Here is a 21,667-nt window from a genome sequence, read left to right on the forward strand (position 1 = left end):
ATCTATGGTGGTGGATCACTAAACCACCAACCAGACATGACCACAGTCATTTCCAGTCATGGACGAGGATGCAATAGAGTGCCCGCTGCTTCTCTTCTCCCCTCTTCTTGCCATAGAACAGAGCAGTTATGTCTGTACTGAGCTCATCCTTTCTGGTGTCAGTGGAAACTATAATGAAGGAATGTTTCCAGCCATATAAATGTAATGCCTATACATAACTTTAGCTATCATATGCTTGGAAGGTAGAGGAAATCCACAGGAAAGTATTAAAATCTATCCTGGCCAATTGGCTTTCCCTCATTAGGCATTGCTAGATCATCCACAAGACAACCAAGAGAGATTCCTGGGATTTGGATATATCCTGTTGGCCTAGCTATGACCTTTATTTTTCTACAGTAAGCCCAGAGAATGGGACATTTAATGAAAGGTGTTCACCTGTCTGTCCCTTCTCAAGCAAGAATTTACTTGTAAGTAGTTGGTGTCTGATAGAGTGGTGCGGTACCAGTATGGACAATGCAAATGTGTCAGCTACTCTGTGGCTTTTGCCATTCTAGTTAATGCCAACCAAAGGGTTGAGGTACGGGGTGCAAAGCTTTTACGCTGCCTAATCTGTTTCGCCAGGACGCATCACTCGGGGTTGCAAAGGTGCTTTCAAGCATGAGTCCAGTAAAAGCAGATGGTATAGACTTCTGGGTCCCCAAAATTCCAAATTTTTAATTGGTTATTCAGTTTGTAAAGCAGGCAGACTGATCCTTTTAATTGAGTTTATGCTTAGTTGGAGCCATGCAAATTAATTTTAACTGTTGGGTGTTCAATAGTTCTAAAAGTTCCCTTTTTGCCCAGGTACCAGCTCATGGTCAAACCTGATCGATATCCTTGAGGAGAAGAACGGCGCAGATTCTGAGCTGCTGGTGTATGCCATGACGTTAATCAACAAGGTAAGAAGAGATGGCCCTGCACGCTGCATTCACAGAACTGCTAAGAGCTTTGCAGGCTTGTGATCTGGCTACTTGAGTATTTTGGCTATGAATGCGCTGATCTTTCATTGTGGCTGTTTGGCAGTTTTGTGTGCTTATGTTGGCATATTCACAGTTCTTGGTTAATAGGTTGTGCTGATTGTAACTAATAGAAAAAAGATACGTGAGGTGGGCCTATTGTTTAGAGGAACATTTCTCTCCAGGGGTTGTTAGGGATTCCTTGACCTGTGGTCAATTGTCCTCCCATTTGATGGCACCTGCCTAGTCCCAGGGCCAATGCTTCTTAGCAGAGCCAGATGCAACGTTGTTTTTAGCTGTCTGTAAGGGTGGCATTCTGACCATCTTGGCGGGTCGTTCATCCTCAATAAATTGGTTAGGACTTGGTTGGACAAGTTGGTTGATTAAGACAAAAATTCTTTCAAGATTACCTTTTGGGTGAAAGGGTCGAGGCTGGTTTATCACCTGGGTGTATTTTTCTGAACACTTAGTGGTTACACAACATACCTCTGGGGTATTACCCCGTCTGTAGAAAAATGGACCTGGTGTCCTAGAAAGAAGTTCAGCTTAGTGCTAAAAAGATATTTGGGTGACACCTTTGGAAGGCTCATGGGTCATATGGTGTTATTGTTCATAGAAAGATCCATTGGGCTATCCTTAAACACAAGAATCTAAAAAAATTATCTAAATTTGAAGAAAAGAGTAATACAGTATTACTGTAATACAGATATATTAGAAATGGTGGACATAAGACTTACATGGTGGACTTAAAAGTAATGGGTGAAGATAGACTTAGTGATGGAATACCAGGAGGTGAGAGAAGGCTTTAAATATGAAGGATATAAATGAGTTATTGAAGAATGAGGTGTTTAAATATTTGGGAGGTGACTTGGTTCTAGAAGAACTGGGTGGCGTAGGATTTAACCAACAGACAGTAAGCAATGAATATGGGTCCAAATAAAAGGAAACCATTTTTTTTAAATTTCTGATAGAGTGTGAAAGGGTGAATTCTCCATTTAGGTGAAAGGTCTCCCCACAATGAGCCTGATTTATTAAAGCTCTCCAAGAATGAGGAGGATAGGCAATTATGGAAGAGGATAGACAATTATGGAAGTCCCAGCAAACCCAGCATTATTTGCTATCAGTTGTCAAATATTTTCAATCCTGTACCAAATCGATTCCAGATTTGCTGGATCACCCAGGATCTCCAATGATATTCTATCTTCTTCAGTCATGTAGAACTTTAATAAATCAGATCCATTGTGTTTCCTGGTGGACAAGTAGAGAGATTGTATCTTCCTAGCTGGGACACAAACATCAATAAAACAGGAGAAACAAGGTTGTCAATCCTATCCTCTCCAAAACTGGTTTTGATACACAAAAATCATTACTGAAAATACAATATAAAATATTGGCCTGCGTCAGGCTTATGTTCACTTCAAACAGGTTTTTGATTCTTGTCTACAAAACCTTCTTGAAGTAGGTCAAATACAGGTTAGATGTAGCTAGTGATAAATTCCGAATGATCCCAGAACCATCTCAATTTGATGTCATTGCCATTGACACAAGCTCATCAATACCGACTCCAAAGATTCTGGCACTTGTACTTTCGAGGGATAATCCTCCCAGATTTTTATGTGAACGGTCTCACTCCCTTATGTTCCTATGTGATTGGCAAACCCATGAAACCGCAAATTTATAGCGCACATGACAGCAAAGTTTCATGCTTTGTTGTCCATCCAGAATAGCCCGGTGTGTACAGCCTAATAATTTTAAGGAGCCCGGCGTGTGTCGGAGAGAACATCTTGTGGCTCTCCTTGTACCTGGCCTGACTGTTCAGACATTGAGGGGTCACCGAGTCCAGATCCCCATTCAAAATACAGCATTCAGCCACGAGCAGTGTCTGCTTTTTGTTTGCGGATAAACCTTTTGGCAGAAAAAGTATAGTTATAGCTGGAGACCAACTCCAGCCAAATACAGAAAAAACAACCTTTTCAGTTTATTTATAACTCCTTTCAAAAGTTTCGAAATCGTTTTTGCATTTCTGTTACAAAGCTTCTTTTTTAGTATCAATGTCCTTTAATAAATTACCACCCCAACAGAGAATATTATTTGACTTCCTTTCTCCACCTGGTCCTTATAAGGGCCAATGGTGAGGAAAGGGGCGGGCCTGAAAGCCAATCAGAAGTGCTTCATGCAAGGAACATGCTGATAGGTGCAGAGAGATGGCCCTATCAGACATCCGCTGTTCTTTTACTAACCAATCATCAGGCTGGGTTGGAGAGATGACACCTCTGTATTCTGTATAAGGGTCCTGCGTTATTCTCAGGACTGTATAGACAGAAATACAAATCAGGTCAGGTAAAACCAATCCCATTTATAGATTTCATCTGTGCATTAAATAAAATGACATCGCCTTTTGGGCACTATGGATACTTTAAAAACATTCAAAGCATGCAGGAACTTTATTATGGAGATTATTTCCCTGAAATGTGGACAGCATTCTCCTTCACATAGATTACTAAATGAGTTCTCTGTAAGCATTACGTGTCCCAGCAAGGCCGTGCATATAATATATTTTATGGCCGAGCAGCCACCTCATCATAGGCAGGCCTCACTATATTGTATTTTACATCCTCAGCCTGCAGGACGGGGGTGACATCAGCAGAGGCACAGCCAACACCGCCAGACGTCGTCCAAAGTGCAGAATACCAAATACAGGCAGGAGAGAGGGAAGGAGTTTAAAGAGACGATAGATTCATATTATGGGCAACTTTAGCCAAGCAGCTAACACATATGCGGGAACTGCATTAGCTGCCAAAGATATGTAATGCACGTACTCCAGCAGCCCCCCTCCCATCTTACTGTGATCTGCGGCTGCATAGCTAGCATAGGAGAGTGGCAGCTCTTTCCTGGCTTTGCTTTTGTTGATTTGTGCCATCTTGGTGACAACAGACCTGAGTTGATGGGCCTGATTTGTTAAAGCTCTCCAAGGCTGGGGAGCAAAACTGGAATGGATTTCCTAAAAGTCATTTGCTTTTTGTTAGCAAATGTTTCCAATTCTGGACCAGATCTTTTCCAGGTTCGCTGGATCACCCAGCTTCACTGATGAAAGAGTATCCTCTCCAGCATTGGAGAGCTTTATTAAATCAGGCCCGATATGTAAACCTCAACTATATGATATCTAGACTAGAACCCCTGTGTAGTATAAGTAGTTGCCATTATATAAATTGAAGCCAATTTCATCTTTTTATATCTGTTGTTCCATCTCACTGCTGCTGATCTCCTGCAGAAGGTGGCTACCTTCTACATGCACTTCAGCGATGGCTGCATGGATGCTGTCCATAGTGGGTTCAGGCATTTACAGCAATTCAGGCATTGGGATAAATTGGTATAAACAATCAACTCCAAAAAACACCTGAGAACCCCTCACAACCACCTTTGTGAACTCCCTCATTTGTTCAAAACTATTGAGCATGAGAGAAAGCAGTCAGCTAGCACTTGGTTGGCTTTCACCAGCCCGATAACCACATCTTCTAAATGCAGCAAATATCATTCATCTGAACCAACCCGAACTGTCCCACCAACCACACCGCCAGTCTTCAATGTCTGAAAGAGCTTGCTGAAGAATACTTCTAGGTTTGTCAGATGCCTGTTCATCCCCTGTGCTCTTCTATCTTTGATTGTTCCTTACCTCACCACAAGACTCGGAAACATAGGTGCTGGTGGCTGCAATATTTGCACTCCGTAGGGGGTGCCGGGCCTTTGACATTTTTGCAATTCTCCCAGATACCAAAGATGGCTTGTAATCCAAAGTGACTGGCAGCGTGAAAAGAGAAAGTATTAACCCTTCAATAAAAGCCTTTTTTGGGGTTTTAAAATATTGACAAGCACTGTGATAGTTAGCATTGCTTTGAATCTCTTTGTTTAAATTCGATATTAAAAGTGAAGTTTGCTTTAAATGCTTCAACGAAGCTACTTCAGGCTTGAGGAAAGCTTTGCGTTGGAAAATGCTTACTGAAATTTATATTTACAAGACCTTTATTGATTATTAAATGTGACCAAGATACATTTTTGATCCTGAGATGACATATTTTTTTGATGTGTAGCTGTCTTCCAATAAAGACATTGCATGAAGCCTCAGGAACACCTCGTATATCCTATGGTGTCCAACAAATTTCAGTTCTGGTTGAGGTGGTAGAATCACTTGCTTGAATTTGTATGTCTCTCAAAAAATCCATCAATGAGACATTGTAAAGACTTAATATTATTTGGTGCCACTGTTTTTTCTTTTGATGGGTGCAGTAGTTGGGTTGACCAGGGTGGTACATTGGTTTACAGCTTCAAAGCTTAGATAAGGGGGTAAGGTTTGACCCCCGAAACTCACTGGCTGTCCTGTATATCCTTTCATTTGAATTTACTGTTGAATAAACTTTTACCTGGACTTGAAAACATTCAGTAATGATCTTTAATATCTCATATACCATGGGGTAGCATGGTGTCTTCCTGAATTTGAGTCCCAGGTTTGCAATATGGGACACTTTGCTCATGACGTTTGTATGTTCTTCCCATTTTTGCATGGGTCTCCGTCTACATCTTAACATATTGGGAGCATAATTGGCTTTCCCCCCAAAAAATGTGTCGGTACTATATTATAGAAATACCAAACTACTACTTTTACGTCTGTGTCTGTTGCTGGGAAGATTTGCTCTCTCCATTCATCCTCCGGAGCTTTGTCCTTAGGACAAAAACAAAAGAGACAATTGTTCCAATGACAACTGTCTAAGGCATATTTCCCCTCCCTTTGGGGAAATTTTCTTTCTTTTCCTATTGTATATCTGGGACAGGAAGTTAAGGATAGTTTTTCCAAAGGAGGCACTGACAGATTGTGTTACCTATTCCTTGCTCTTTTCAGAACTAAACAAAGTTTTGACTATAGATGAACTATAACTGATTGTTATGTTGTATTGCTATACCACACCCTTACCCCCATCATTTCGAGCACTTTGCTAGTATGTGTATGAACACCTTTATTTGCACCAAAACTTGAAACGCGTTAGCCATCACTGTGTGTGTGTAACTTGAATGACGATGCACCACGTGGAATTGTGCCTGTTCACCATTATGCATGCACCTTAACTTCAAGCATTGCTTGATATATCTGTTCCCTGGAGCTTCTAATCTAGCTATTATCTTTTTTAGCATATCCATTATTCAGGAGTAAAGGTGAGTTTTCTAATGGCGGTGAAGTCCTTTTCCACGTTTTGATTTTGCTGTGCACTGGACTGTCAAAGTATAACCCTTCCTTTTTTTTTTTTTGTATCTCTCTGGCAAATTTGATATTGTCGGGCGAAACTGCAAGATAAAGAACTTTTGTACAGGCTCTGGAAATTTCTATTGTGCCTAGTGGGGAGTGTTAAACATTATTTGCTGGATTGGAGAGATTGTTAGCATCAACAATGAAAATATATGCAATTAGGTGCTGTTGAAACTTCAAAAGCCTGTAAAAGTACAGTGGTTGTGGAACAAAAAAGTAGACAGTTATTAATTCACTGCCATCCTTGCCTTAGAATATCAAATTGGTTTGAAAGGTGAAATAAATTTGAAGTAACCCTTATAGAATAGTTTAAGGTCAAGCAAACCATAACTCTCCTCCAGTTGGGGAACCAGTGACCTTCAAGGCATTCATAGACCTGTAGTTCCCCAGCAGCCGGAGAGCCGTTGTGTGACCATGCTTCAGTAGACTGACGTACCTTCTTGTTGATTGTGATCCCCAATAATAGCGGGGCCCCATTGTTCTTACAGCTCTCACATTGCTAATTTTTGTGTTTGTGCAGACACTGGCCGCTCTTCCTGATCAGGACTCTTTCTACGACGTCACCGACTGTCTGGAGCAGCAGGGGATGGAGAAGCTGATCCAACGACACATGAACAACAAGGGGACAGACCCCGATCTCAAGCAGCGGCTGGCTCTTTACGAGGTCAGTACGAGGCTTTGCTGTAATCGCGTTCTCCACAGGAAAGGGCTGACAGCTGAGTAATATCCCCAAGCTGTGATTTACTTGAGGGTTCTGGGACATGTGAGACATTGTCTCTTCCAGATGTCTCGAGTTCTGTCCGTCACAACATCCAGCGGCTCCTTGTCTTACTCAGGAAGCCGCTTTCATTCTTTACCGGCAGTGCAGTTAATGATTACGTGCTGTCAGTAATAAGCCTGTGGAACTGTCATGTTATTGTCAGAAAATTCCTTACATACCTTCCAGAAATACATTTCTGCGATGTTTAGTGTTACTAGACATGCCAAACTTTAATAATTGTTCAACGGTATTTTGTAAGATTTGTATCCCTTCCATTTGGGAATTGTTATCTCAAATGTACACTTCCTGGAATCCATAAAGAGATATTGTCACCAGACCATTCATGTCAACAACAATCCTCCCCAAAAATTTAAACTTTTATTTTTTTCAACAGTTTTTCTCAACCAGGGTTACGTGGAATCCTAGGATTCTTCCAGAGGTTGCTGGGGGTTCCTTGAGCAATGAGCAGTTTGTGCCTCTCAGGTCCGTTACCACTAACATGAATGATCTTTTTGGCTATTTGTAAGGGTGACATTCCTCCCACTGGCCAGCAATGTAAGAATTGTTCTTGCTACTGACCACCATGCTAATATACTGTGATCTGTGGATATAGTAAATATAGCAGAGGGACCCCAATGGTAAAAAGGTCGAGAAACACTGATTTTTTATTTCAGGCATGTTTTTTTACCTCTCTTGTGAAGACCCAAAAAACCCAAGACTGCTGCTGGGCTCCGCCATCTTGGATGTAGCAACATTAAAAGTTGTCAAGACCCCTTACCCTGGTCATTGTTGTGTCAATGTTCCTTAACATTTTCTGGTCCCTGGAGCAAGACCTCCTAATACTGGTGATCAGTGTTAAAAGGACCACATTACTTTGGGAGTCATTAGACTGTTGATCAGTGGGAAAAAGACCATCTTACACTGGTTGTCGGTGAAAAGCTCCTTAATATTTTCTGGTCCTTAGAGCAAGACCTTCTTGGACTGGTGGTCCAAGGGCCCTATTACATTGATGGTTTGTGGGAAAGGGACCACCTTACATTGAAAGTCAAGGGGAAAAGGATCACATTACTTTGATGGTTAGTGGGAAAAGGACTACCTTACATTTTAAATAATGGAGCCAAGGTCCCCATTACACTGATGGCTGATAGGCAGATAACCACTGTACATTGGTGATCAGAGGGAGAAGGCTTTCTTCGTCTGGTGGCGAAGAAAGAGTGGAAAAAGTGTGATGGTACATTGGAAGTCATTAGGCCAAGGGCCCCATTACACTGATGATCAATGAGTAAAGGACCACCTTACGCTGGTTGTCAGTAAAAAGCTTAGCGTTTTCTGGTCCTTAGAGAAAGACCTCCTTGGTCCTTGAAGCAAGACCACCTTGGACTGGTGGTCAGTGGTAAAATAACCACCTTAAATGGACCACTTTAAGTTGGAAGTCACTGGGAAAAGGGCCGCATTACACTGATGGTCAATGAGGAAAGGACCACATTGCATTGTAAGTCATGGAGCCAAGGGCCCCATTATGTTGATGGTCAATTGAAAAATAACCACCGTACATTGGTGGTCAGTAGTAGAAAGGTCTCTAAGTGTAAAAATGGCCCCATTACATTGATGGTTAATTTTAATAAATGCTTTTTACATTGGTGGTCAGTGAGAGAAGGGCCCCATCACACTGGTGGTCTGTAAGTGGTTCAAATGACTATTGATGTCTCAAATGCTAAAATTGCTCACTGTTGAAGGAACCTTTTCACCCTCCGAAGATACCTCAGAGTTCCACAGAACCCAAGCTAAAAAACGTTTTCAATAGTATTGCCCTTCACTTCATAAAATGTTTTGTTGTACGTGGATGGATTGAGTAGCTGGGCCAGCACTGAGAATATTTTGACACAATCTTTCATGACATTTCCATCAGTGTATTTGTCCCCATTAGCTTTATTGTCCGTTTTTCCAATGTTCTATATTTTTCTTCTAGAATCTCTGCACTTCTGTATACTGTCTGTCTTAGCCACATTTTCCTATTCGAGTCTTCCGTTTTGCTTTCTCTCTGTGTTTGTATTGGGACAGATAAATGAGATTTTAGTCCTTTTAGGTAAATAACAGAAGGTCCATAGCAGGAAAGTGGGAATTGGGAACTCGCTGGCTGCAGTTGCTTAGTATCTGCAGGGGGCCGGAGTGTTTGTTTTTGTGTTTACTATTTCTGGTGCATCTGTACTTTCTGAACCCATACATCTGTCACTATTGGTCAGCTTATGTACAGCAGAATAATTAAAATTCCATAGAAATTGGATTCTACTTTTTATAAAATAAGACAAGAGATCAGAAGTGAAAAGTCAATTTCTGTTTAGGAGCCAGTTTTACTAGTATTGGAGGAGAATCAGGTATGTGTCAGACTGAATTCTCTGAAGTACTGTAAATATAAACAGGAAAACTGCATTGACTCGAGTATAAGCCTAGGGCACAAAATGTGTTGGAATGGTTATGATGGGTCATTTACTGTTAAATGATCTCTTGTGCTGCAGTGTCCTCCCGTGAAGGCTGGAGAGAATATACTCTCATCAGTGAATCTGGGAGATCCAGCAAACCTGGAATAGATTTTTTGAAAGGCTTTTGCTATTTGTTAACAAATATTTTAAATCCTAAATCATATACATTCTAGGTTTGCTGGATTAACCAGGTTCACTGATAAAAGTGCTTGGAGAGCTTTAATAAATTAGGCCCATTGTCTCAGATGGCCAGAGTTTGTTGTACACTTTACATGAGGATACAGTGCCATCTAGTGATGGGTATTTAATTAGGCTTCTTTTTCTAATGGCATTTTCTGGTAAAAAAATCATGGTTTATATGTAAGCCTTTCTAACAAACTTTTCATAACCATATTTACTTCCTGGAAAGGGTTTTTGTTGCATCTGAATGATAAGTGCGAAAAAAAAAATATCAACTGAGCCTGCCAGAAATCCTGAGAGCTGATTCTGTGCCTACCCTGCACCCTCAGCATTGTTGCAGAGGTTAGGAGAAAAGGAGATTTGTGTGGTTCTTAAATGCTTTCTTTCCTTGAGTGACAACACTGCACACCATGATACAAGAGTGAAGATTGTCACCCCTGGACAGACAGTATATTCCTAGAAGGATCACCATGTGATAATAAAGGCAGAAAGCTGGCTTATGTACATGACAGGTTACCTTTAATTTCCACTTTACTGCTGATGGATCATTAACAGTCATTGTTTGCTAATATTCTGCCAGCTTGTTAACAGAGATAGTGTGACATTATTGCTCATATATTCTGGCAGGCTTAGTAGGGAATTTCGATCCTAATATTTACTTACTGGCATTGTGTGGATTTTGTCACTAGGAGGTGGCTCCGGTGACTCAGCTGAAGTGTGAGGATTTACCTGACGTCAATACAGTTTGCACTGCCTTAGGAATGTTATGGTATTTGCTGTAGGTGTATATTTAGTGTGTGACATTTTACTAAGGACATGTGATCATACTTTTCACAGATGCTACCATATCAACAAATATATTTATATACACCGTATGGCAAACCATTTGTTGGCACCTGACCATTACAACTACGAGTTTGATGGCCATCCAATTTCGAAACCATGGACATGGTTTGGACTACTGTAACCTCCTCCTCTCTGGTATTCCACTAACCCGACTCTCTCCTCTACAGTCTATTATGAATGCTGCACCCAGACTCATCCATCCTTCCCTCCTGTCCTCTTCCGCTGCATCTCTTTGTAGTTCTCTCCATTGGCTTCCATTTCACCTGAGAATCAAATTCAAGCTCCTGTGCTTTGCCTTCAAATCCCTACACAGTTATTGTCCCACTTACATCTCTGACATGGTTAAAAAATACTCCCCCTGCCGCTCTCTCCGCTCCTCCAATGACCTACTAATGACTTCCTCACTCATAACCTCATCACACGCACAACTCCAAGACTTTTGCTGCCCCAACTCTCTGGAATGGTCTTCCTTGTCCTATTCAGTTTGCTCCTATTTTCTGCTCCATTAAAATAGCACTCAAAACCCAACTATTCAAACTTGCCTACCCATCTTCTTTTGTCTCCTAAACCCTCACTACTTCACACCACTCCTTATCTCCCCTCCTGTTGTTTAATACCCCCCACCTCTTAGATTGTAAGCTCTTGGCAGGGTCCTCTCCTCCTCCTGTGCCACTGTCTCTATCTGTCTGGCATTTGCAACCCCTATTTAATGTAAATCGCTATGTAGTATGCTTACACTATATAAATACTGTTCACCATTATCATTAGGACCTGGTCCCGAACCCTAATCGCTTTGGAATGAATTAGAAAGCCGATGGTCAGTTTAGTTTTCCCATTCTATATCAGCACCTGGCCCCAACCCTACTTAATACCATTATAATTGATAGGAATTTCAGGGGCAAGGGCAAGTTAGTTATTCTAGTGCAAAATCATTACCTGACCTCAACCCTACTAAACACCTTTAAGATAATGTAGAATGCTGATGATGAGTTAGATCATCCCAACCAATATCAGTACCTGACCCCAACTTTACTGAACACCTTCATGCTGAATTAGAATTCTGATGTCCCACTAGGTCTTCTCGTCCATTTTTAGTACCTGATCTCAACCTTAAATCTTTGGGATGAATTAGAATGCCACTTTTGAGATGGCTCTCATCTGTAGCTGACCTTACAAAGTTCTTTTGGATAACCAGGCCCAAGTTTGGAATGGGATGTCAACAAGGTCCTAGTTATGGTGGGCAGGAGACTACAGCTTTGGGATGAATTTAAATGTTGATGGCCAGTTTGGTCTTCCCATTTTACAACATTACCTGTCCCTAACCCTTCTTGTTACCACTAGGATGAATTAGGATGCTGATGGTAAGTTAGTTTTTGGCATCTCAGATCATTGCTTGACCTTAGCCTACTAAACTAGAATTAGAATGCTGATGGTGAGTAAGGTCTTGCCATCCAACCTTACTGAACAGTCTTGGGATAATATAGAACAACAGTACCTGACCCCAACTCTAATTACCAGCTTTGGGAAGAATTGGAATGACACTTTCAATCTGGGTCTTCTCATTGAACATCAGTAGTTGACCTCACAAATGTTCTTTTGGATAACCAGACCACATTTCTTTAAAGTTAACAGTTTAAAGTTAATAGCTTTGGGATGAATTGGAATGTTGATGGTCAGTTTAGGGATATTACCTGTCCCCAACCCTTCTTGGTACAATTTGAATGAATTAGAATGGTGATGGTTAGTTAGTTTTTGGCATAGTGATGGTGGGCCGAAGTCTACAAACATTCAGCCATACAATGTGTATATATTGTAAAATCAGACATTGTTTGCAGAGATTACATGTACAAATTACATATACAGTAATGGGTAAAGTTGGAAGATATTCATCCTTGTGATCAGTACATCAGAAATGACAGAAAAAAGTATCCATACTTTGGATTTGTGTAACGTGTGCCTGACTTTGTGGCAGCAGCCATATTGAAATGTTCCTCGTGAGGTCATTCCAACACAAACCTCAGGCTGTGTTATCATAGAATAAAGGAATAATAGAACCAGCGTCAAGACTAAGCCTTGCCAACCACAATTTCCATGTCCAGTGAGAATGCTTCAGTAACTTGTAGGTCACTGGACAGGGCAGTGGTATTTGGAGGGGTTTAGTTGCAATGGCAAAGATTATGGCGGATATTTTTGGTAAGCATTTAGGCAAACTTTGCTTTTTAAACATTCAAAATGTCTGAGATGTTCTTTTAGGCAGCGCGTACCACCAGTTAATAATGAACTCTACTGTGTTTTGTGCAGAGTGCATTAAGACTTGAGGATGGCGACAGTGAGGAATCTTCCGGTGGCCCCCGCACGAATCGTAGGAAGAATTCATTGGGGGTAGAAGAGCCACGGCGCCCAAGGCGATCCTTGGGTAACAGCGCCGAGTTGTGGGCCAAAACCAACCATGTTACCACACCAGCATCGCCTCTTGTGGAGAACAGCATTCCCCTGAAGTCTGCTATTAAACCAAAGGCCTTGCAGAAGCCTGAGGTCTGCATTGTGCCACCCTCTCCGCCCAAAAAGCCCCCGGTGGAAAATTCTCAGCCTCCCAGTCCCCCTCCTAGTGCCGGAGAGAGCAGCCCAGAAGTTCAATCTCCTGTCGCCTCTACACCATCAGAACAGTAAGTGTCTTCTATGAACTTCTGTGGGGGTCTGAATACAGCAGGGAGCACTCCTATTGGTTGGTTCTTTTCAGGGGTAAATCATAAAAATATATAAGCAAATTTGGAATCTGAGGGAATCCCATTATCCCTGAGATTCCTGACACAACCCTGTAAAGCCATGGCACACCATCCTCCTCTTTATAAAGCTGAAATCATCTCTTTGTTGTCCTTGTGAATCCATTTATGTATATCCATCCTATGGCATACCATGATATAACAAAAAATCCTTTTCACATGTGTGCAGGTCAAGCCCGGAAAGTGTCAGCACTCACAGCAGCAGCTGTAATATCTCCCTTTCTAAATCCACTCCAGAGGCTGAAACGTTGCCCATTGTTGCTGACCGGGGGGTATTCAGGTAAGTTGTCTCCTGTGACTTTGTTGATGATGACCGGTGACCTCAACCGGTATTCCAGTTCAATAGTCATTCCATCCCAGATGGATATTTCAGTATTTGCCAGGTGCTAGAGGTTGTAGCAGTGATCCAGGCAGGTCTAAAAATATTATTTTCTCGCATTTTGCTTCTCCGTCACTTTGGATGAGTCGGTGACCAAACTTTCCTAATTAGCTGCAGTGCAGAAGAGAAAGGTCTCCCTCAAACTTCCTTCCCTTGTGTATACTTACCTTTCCTAGAAGTCTTCAGGCTGGTCATGTGACATGCAAAATCCTCTTCTACATAAATTCTACTGCTGGAGAGCCATCCTCGTAAATGTGTCATCATTGCGGCATCATTTTATATGAATGCACACAGAGTAAGAACTGAGAATTACACTTGGGGTACAGGACAAAAGAAGTGGTACTGTGCACAGTCCAAACATTTAGAATAGGATCAGATACCGAGAAATACACCCAGGTACAGGACAAGAGAAGTGGTACTATGCATAGTCTATGCATACAGAATAAGAACAGATACTGAGAGTTACACTCAGGGTATGGGACAAGAGAAGTCATGTTGTGTAGAGTCCATACAAACAGAATAAGAACAGATACTGAGAATTTCACTCAGGGTTAAGGATCAAAGAAGTTGTACTGTGCAGAGACCATATATTCAGAATAAGAATAGATACTGAGAATTACACTCAGAGTTCAGGATCAGAGAAGTGGTACTGTGCAGTGTTCATGTATACAAAATAAGTACAGATACCATGAATGACACCCAGAATACAGGAAAACCAGAAAACCAGAGAAGTCCTACTGTGCAGGGTCCATACATACAGACTATGAACATATACCAAGAACTGTACACAGGACAAAAGAAGTGGTACTGTGCAGAGTCCATACATACAGAAGAAGAACAGACACCGAGAATTACACTCAGGATTCAGGATCAGAGAAGTGGTACTGTGCAGAGTTCATATTTACAGAATAAGAGTAGATACCAAGAATTGCACACAGAACAAGAAAAGTGGTACTATGCAGAGTCCAAACATTTAGAATAAGATTAGATACCGAGAATTACACCCAGCACACAGGACAAGATTATGGGTACTGTGCAGGGTCCATACATACAAAATAAGAACAGACACCAAGAGGTACACCCAACATACAGAATAAGAACAGATCCTAAAGTCTAAGCATACAGAATACATGAAGCATTACCATATCATAATAAATATATATCTATTCTATATATATTTTTTTTTAAATTTCATATGTATATATGCATATATGTCCAAAACTACAAAATACACAATTTTTGCACTTTTCCTATGTGTTAGCTCTGAGAAGAGGGTTGAGGGTCTCCATGGATTGTAGGGTGAGCTGTATGCTGCATCTTTGCATTTCTTATTGCTGTTACATGCACAAACCACTGCCATGCAATCCATTCCTTTGTGTAAAAAACAAGTGTACGGATAAATAAATGACGCAGTTGTGCTATGGGAATGGCTGGGTAGCATCGGATAGCTTTTTTGCCCCCGTTTCAGTGATTTAACATGTGATTGCTGAACAGATCCGGGACTTTGGTACCTGCCTGATGTTCATTGTTGGAAAAGTAAATTAGTTTGCGGGCTGTAAATTGTTGAGTTCCTTGCGGTGGGCTCTTGTGAGTCTCTAGAAAGGGGGATGGGGGTGGAGAGTGCTGCCTTTTGTCATCTTCTGGTTACCATGCCAATGGCTGAGGCTTTCTCCCCAGGCCTTTCTATTCAGAACCTTCGGACTGGGCCCAGGACAGGATGTGAAGGTGAGTCCCGCTGTGCGGGGACAGGAGGGCAATAGGGGAGGAGCTCACCTGTGCACCCCCTGCTGGGGGGGAGCCGTCCTGTAACGCTGAGTGTCATTTAGAACATAGATCCCCTCCAACCATTCAACAGTCGTCACCCATCAATGCAAACATATCCGTGCAATGCAGAATTGTGGGCTGATTTCTTACATTCCGGCCAAAATCCTCAGTATAAGGCAGCAAAACTGTGATTTTGTAAGGGGTGTTAAATTGCAAGCTCCTGCGGTGCAGCATCTGGTATGCTGGGGCATATTTAGAAATACCCAAATTACTCACATGTGTGTATGCTATGGTGGGGACATTTTAGTGTAAGCTCCTCTGGTTCTGAGACTAGCAAAGGTTTCCTTGTTCTTGTATTTATAATTTCAAATATTTACAACATTGCCCTTTCATATTTGGGTTGAAATACGTTAATTTTTTTGTGCAAAATAAAACCACATATGCAATTTCCTAAAGTTTTGATTTGTTTTGTTTTGAAGTTTGCTGCAATATACATTATACATTCTGATGTTTCATAAATTCAGTGAGCCCCCAATGTCCTGTAGTGAGCTGACATTTCAAGCAAGCTGGAAAAAAACAATATGACCCCATTATTATAGATATGGAAGGGCAGGGCAAGGCTGGCAACACTGCTTCAATGCAGTATTTTTCACTTGCTGTATTTCTAGCAGGATCAACAGGTATCCTCCTATAATAAAGGGATACAATATTGTGTTTTTCTTTACTGAAACATATACTTTAAGTATAAGGATTTGCAGATTAACCACTAGAGGGAGCTCTCTGTGGCTCAGTGCAATCTCTGTAAGCCTCACATGGATTGCATTGATTTAGTGAGTTGGGAAGAAGCAGAAAATCAAAAGCATTGCAAAGCACCAAGCAATGACTTATTATGTAACAAACTCATGTGGATTCTGCTAAGTACACAGATAACTGCTAGCTATGATCATAGATATGTTTTTTATTCTGTATTTGTTAACCCACATAAATAATATTATGTCACACTGATCTCTTTTCATGTTGATACCAGTCATTAAAAATACCTTACGTTCTCTTCGATAAAAATATAATGTGACGGGGGTGGACATATTAGATTTGAAGCTCCTGTGACGCAGATGATGATGTAACTGGCCCGGTTCTTTTTATAAGGAGCTAAATAATAGGCCAGATGAATAATAGCATTGTCTCTGTCTATAGTGGAGACATTAGAGCGTAAGCTGCTATGGGAATGGATCTGTGCTCCCTGTACGTTGCTGTGGTATACGTCAGAGCTATAAAGATATATTAACAGCTGCAGACATGCAGAGAATAATGTAGAGGGTTGACTTAATTTACAGCAAGCATGCAAACCGTTGCCCTTTTGGCTTCCTTCAACTGCTTATCATACCTACCTACTACTCAGCTGTGATTTTTATTCAAGCATCTAATATCTATGGGTCAGCCATGCCCCCCAAATAGATTTGATGATTTATTAAAGCTCTCAAAGACTGCAGAAGATAGACTATCATGGGTGAACCAGGATAATCCAGCAAACGTGCAAATCGATTTCTCATTTACTATTATTTGGCAAATAGTTTCTATCCTGGATCAGATCCATTCCCAGTTTGCTGGATCACCCAGGTTCTCCCATGATAGCCTATCTTCTCCAGTCCTGGTGAGTTTTGATAAATCGGACCGATGTCTTATGCAGTTGTTCCAGACTTTACATCTATTCTCTCATCTTCATTCCTAAACTCTCTCTTTGTCCTGTCTTTGATTCCTTTCTCTTTCTAGAATCCCCCAAACTGAACCTGTTTGGTAAGTGCCTCCAGAGTGCACCCCATAACCCCTGCACTCCCTATTATTCCCTGTACTAGCAGCCTCTTGTTTTCACCCACAGTCCTGTGACGGCTCTGCGTGTGTTTTATTATTGCAAAACAGAATCATTGTGTGGTTTTATAACCGGCGTCATCTGTAACACATTGTGTCCCCGTGGTGTTGTAATTGGAGCGTTTATAGCAGGCAGAGCTGCCAAAGCCTCCTGTATAGGAGAGCTACAAGTCCTGTATGTGATTGTGCAGGCATGTAGGACTTGTAGTTCCTCAGTTGCTGGGGGGATTTAAGCTGATTAAAGAGAACCATTCTTTCCAACTCTGGAATAGAAGCCCAGTCTTCTGCAAGATCCCATCAGCCTGTGTACATATGGAACGCTTTTAAAGGAAGCCGGCTTTGTAAAGCTTCTAAAGTGGCGTGCATTCATCCGAAGGGCCCGGTGATCAGCAGAAGACCCCCTCTCCTCTGAATGCGAGCTCATTTACATATGTGTATTGAGTGTGCAGTATTCATTCTGATACACAGGCCAGTAGGATGAATTGGGCTGAAGCAGAAGTGCACCAGGCAATGTGTACTCCATAAAGAGAACCTGTAATAGGGAGGTATGGAGGCTGCATCTGCTGACCTGAAAACGCCTGATTCTCATAGAGATCCAGCGGCTTGGAACTCGGAACAAGTATCAGGAGTCCTGACTTTACGTTCCTGAGCTGCACACTTGTTCTTATGTACTCAAACCAAAGACAGCAGTGTTGAACCCAGAATTTTTGTTATGCCGGGTGGTAAGAAACTGTAGGTGGGTGGCAGCCCCTGTATTATGACTAACCTTTCAGTAACCACCCAAAAGCAGCCGGGTGATCTCCAAAAAATACTGGGTGGTGCGCCCGGCTTAAAGGCAGAACCAAGCAGATAGCATTTTCCATTCTCAGCCTCCTTATTTCTTTCTACAATTTTCCTGAAAGTTGGTGAGAATTTCTGTTCTTATAAACAATAATGATTTGGTTCATTGAAATGTAGTTGGTGGTTGCATGGCAAACTCACAGCCATGAAAGAGCAGATAGGGTGAGCAGTGCCATAGTGATGTCAGGACAGGGAGTAGATGACCGTGGTGGGCAAACCAGAACTACAAGCCACCTATCTTCAGATTCTACAACATAAAATCACACACCGGAATCACACATTATAGGTGCGGTGCTCAACCCAGAATTTTTAAGGCTCAGTGGGAAGAAATTGTAGGTGGGTGGCAGCCCCTGTATTTTGGCCCCACTCTTCACTAACCATCCATAAACAACCTGGTGGTTCATGAAAAGTGGCGGGTGGTGCGCCCAGCTAAAAGGGGCCGGGGAGAACACCGTAGGAGGATAGCTGTAAAAAAGGAAAGCCATGCAGAACACATTTTTTCATAGTTTGGGTTCTCAAGGACAGTGAGCATGTGACCCCGTGGCCATCGTTCTGTATTGACCAATAACATTTGTGGTGTGAAGCCGCATGCCTTTGTCACTTACCCGTGTGTGGAGTGTAGGCACGTCCCATATCCATTGAGAACTGCTAACCCGTTCTTCCTGCAGGGATGACAGGAATAATCATGGTTATGGTGACAAACCCATCCTGAAGAAATTTCAGTAAGTATCATTATAAAGGCAAAAGTGTGAAAGTGCATACGCCGGATTTATTTACGGAATGTGTTGTTTTGTTGAGCGGTATTTATGACACCATGGTGTTCTCTGATACTTCATTGTGAGATAACGATTGGATGAACCAGCAAACTGGTTCTTTAATTTCATTGTAGACATAAATTAAGTCTCACATCATATATGTAATTCAGTTTGCAAGAGGGGAGAAGAAACGAGCACGGTAATCTTTGCCAAAAAGTTGAGCCCTGTATGCAGGATATATAAGAGAAGTCCCCTCCAACTCTCCCTGGTAGCTACATTAAAGGCTATGCAATGAAGGGGAGGGTCCAAGGAGCTGGGCCAGCATAGACAGTGATTAGACTCTCAAGAAGAGAAGAGGATGCAAGAAAAAAAGCTCTGCTAGGGAATTGACTCCTTTTGAAGTAGTCACACTTTGTATCAAGTTAAAAGGGCATATTTTATGTGTATAAAAATTATTAAAAAGGAAAAACACACCATATAAAATATTTGAATATATCGTGCAATATTAATACATAATATCTAATGGGTGGGGGGGCTTTGGTGCATTAAATAAAGAGAGCACTAACTGGGGTGCAATAATGGAGGACACTATAATGAAATGAGCGCTAATGGGGGGCACTAAAATGAAGGGAGCACTAATGGAGGCATCATAATGAAGGGAGCACTAAAAGGGGGCATTATAATGAAGGCACAATGAAGTAATGAAGGGAGCACTAATGGGTGGCACTTTATTGAAGGTAACACTAATGGGAGACACTATAATGAAGGGAGCACTGATGGAGGGCATTATAATGAAGGTATAATGAAGGTAACACTAATGGGGGGCACTATAATGAAGGGAGCACTAATGGGGGGCATTATAATGAAGGGGGCACTAATGGGAGGCACTATAACGAAGGTAACACTAATGGGGGGCACTATAATGAAGGGAGCACTACTGGGGGGCACTATAATGAAGGGAGCACTAATGGGGGGCACTATAATGAAGGGACCACTAATGGGGCACTATAAGGAAGGGAGTGCTAATGGAGGGCACCAAAATGAAGAGAACACTAATGGGGGCACTGTTCCGATAAGAGTTCCATAATGGGGGAACAAGTTGTAGAAGCTGGGGCACTGGCTGGTGGGCAGAAGGACTGTGGTGATGGGACAAGCTGTAACCCAATTTTGTGCCATGAATTTGAAACTTCTGATCTCCTCTGCTTTAACTTATATCAGCAGCACCTCTACCCACTGACCCCGGGGCACACAAAGGGTCGGCGTACAACCAATCGGTGACCATGCTTAAACACACATTCCTCCTTTGACAGTGCTGCAGTGATGGAACTGAATGACTTTAGTAAAGAGCAGATTAGTAAATGGGACAACAACTAGGCTGTAAAATAGTTCACGGCCACCATAAGACTGCTTAAGTTAAAAGGGCAGCCACCACAATGTAAAATCTCCACACGTATGGGGGACCATTGCAGATTTATTTCTTTTTACTGAAATGTGCATTTTTCATTCAGGTTTTCTAGTCCATGGACTGGGAGAATTTTTATATTTCTAGATATTTTTACATTCCTTGTGGGTTAAATAACAGATTTGTATTTTGCTTCAGAAATCGATTCCTGGAGAATCTGGCAGCCACTGAGCTGGAGAAAATGTCGGCCTTGTCCAAAGGAAGGCAGGAGATTTTGGCAGAAGCCGTGCGCACTGGAGGCAATGAGGATGAAGAGTCGGCAGGAGAACAGCCTGGCATCAGTGAGTTTGGAGAGCAGAATGAAGGTATGTCTGTAGGTGCATGCTTACTTACCTTCTGTCCAGCAAGCTATGAAACACCTTAATAAAGCTGAACTCCAGGCACATGGCTAATGTTTATACATGAGAGCTCCTGGCAAAGGATTTGTTTCTGTCAAACCAGTCCTGAGATTTCAACTCGCATAACACAGCCCCATCTGACAGGGCAGAGGACCAGATTTTTCTATGCTAAAGTAACACTCCAGCTAATGATTTATTGATAAATACAGAGGAGCATTAATGTATGCATCCTATATCTGCTCAGAGTTCAGCTTTAAGTATGGTGCACCGTTTCACTCCCGTAACCCAACAAAAAACATAGCAGCACACCATGGTATATCTACAACTTGTATCTTAGAGATGCTAATGTTGTATCTGTATATCCAGGATCCCACAGGTCCTGGAAGCCATGTTGTTTCTGTATATCCGGGATCCTACAGGTCATGGAAGCCATGTTGTATCTGTATATCTGGGATCCCTCAGGTCATGGAAGCCATTTTGTTTCTGTATGTGTAGGGTCCTAGAGGTTAAGGAAGCCATGTTGTATCTGTATAGCTAGAGTCAAATCAACTAAACTCTGTTATATCCATATATCTAGGGTTCTAGGGGTTGTAGAAGCCATGTTGTATCTGTATATCTAGGGTCCTACAGGTCATAGAATCCATGTTGTTTCTGTATCTGTCAAAGGCAACTCAACCCTGTAATATCCATATATCTAGGGTTGTAGATGTTGGCACAGCCATGTTGTATCTGTATGTCTGGGGTTCTAGAAGTCAGGCAGCCAATCTATATATCTAAATCTAGGGTTCCCAAAAGTCAAGGCCACCACGTTGTTTCTGTATATCTAGGGTTAAAGAAGTCAACTCAAACCTGATATATCCATATATCTAGAGTTCTAAAGGTTGAAGCAGCCATGTTGTTTTTGCATATTTGAAGTCAAGGCA

At 41.8% G+C, this 21,667-nt stretch overlaps 1 protein-coding gene across 5 annotated transcripts in view; it reads left to right on the forward strand.

Annotated features, from left to right (window-relative positions):
- The window catches only part of FHOD1 (formin homology 2 domain containing 1), a 106,813-nt gene that overhangs the window by 67,722 nt on the left and 17,424 nt on the right, over nucleotides 1–21,667 (forward strand). For 2 of the 5 annotated variants that reach the window (XM_072422487.1, XM_072422491.1), the window contains exons 8-15: nucleotides 844–938; nucleotides 6,177–6,200; nucleotides 6,812–6,955; nucleotides 12,859–13,223; nucleotides 13,510–13,620; nucleotides 17,254–17,277; nucleotides 18,858–18,911; nucleotides 20,545–20,711. In XM_072422487.1, coding sequence (XP_072278588.1) covers nucleotides 844–938; nucleotides 6,177–6,200; nucleotides 6,812–6,955; nucleotides 12,859–13,223; nucleotides 13,510–13,620; nucleotides 17,254–17,277; nucleotides 18,858–18,911; nucleotides 20,545–20,711 — 984 coding nt within the window. The remainder of the gene's footprint in view (nucleotides 1–843; nucleotides 939–6,176; nucleotides 6,201–6,811; nucleotides 6,956–12,858; nucleotides 13,224–13,509; nucleotides 13,621–17,253; nucleotides 17,278–18,857; nucleotides 18,912–20,544; nucleotides 20,712–21,667) is intronic. The other 3 variants (XM_072422488.1, XM_072422490.1, XM_072422492.1) reach the window with 3 other exon arrangements.

The sequence above is a fragment of the Pyxicephalus adspersus genome, chromosome 9 (genome assembly GCF_032062135.1).
Source record: "Pyxicephalus adspersus chromosome 9, UCB_Pads_2.0, whole genome shotgun sequence".
Taxonomy (NCBI): domain Eukaryota; kingdom Metazoa; phylum Chordata; class Amphibia; order Anura; family Pyxicephalidae; genus Pyxicephalus; species Pyxicephalus adspersus.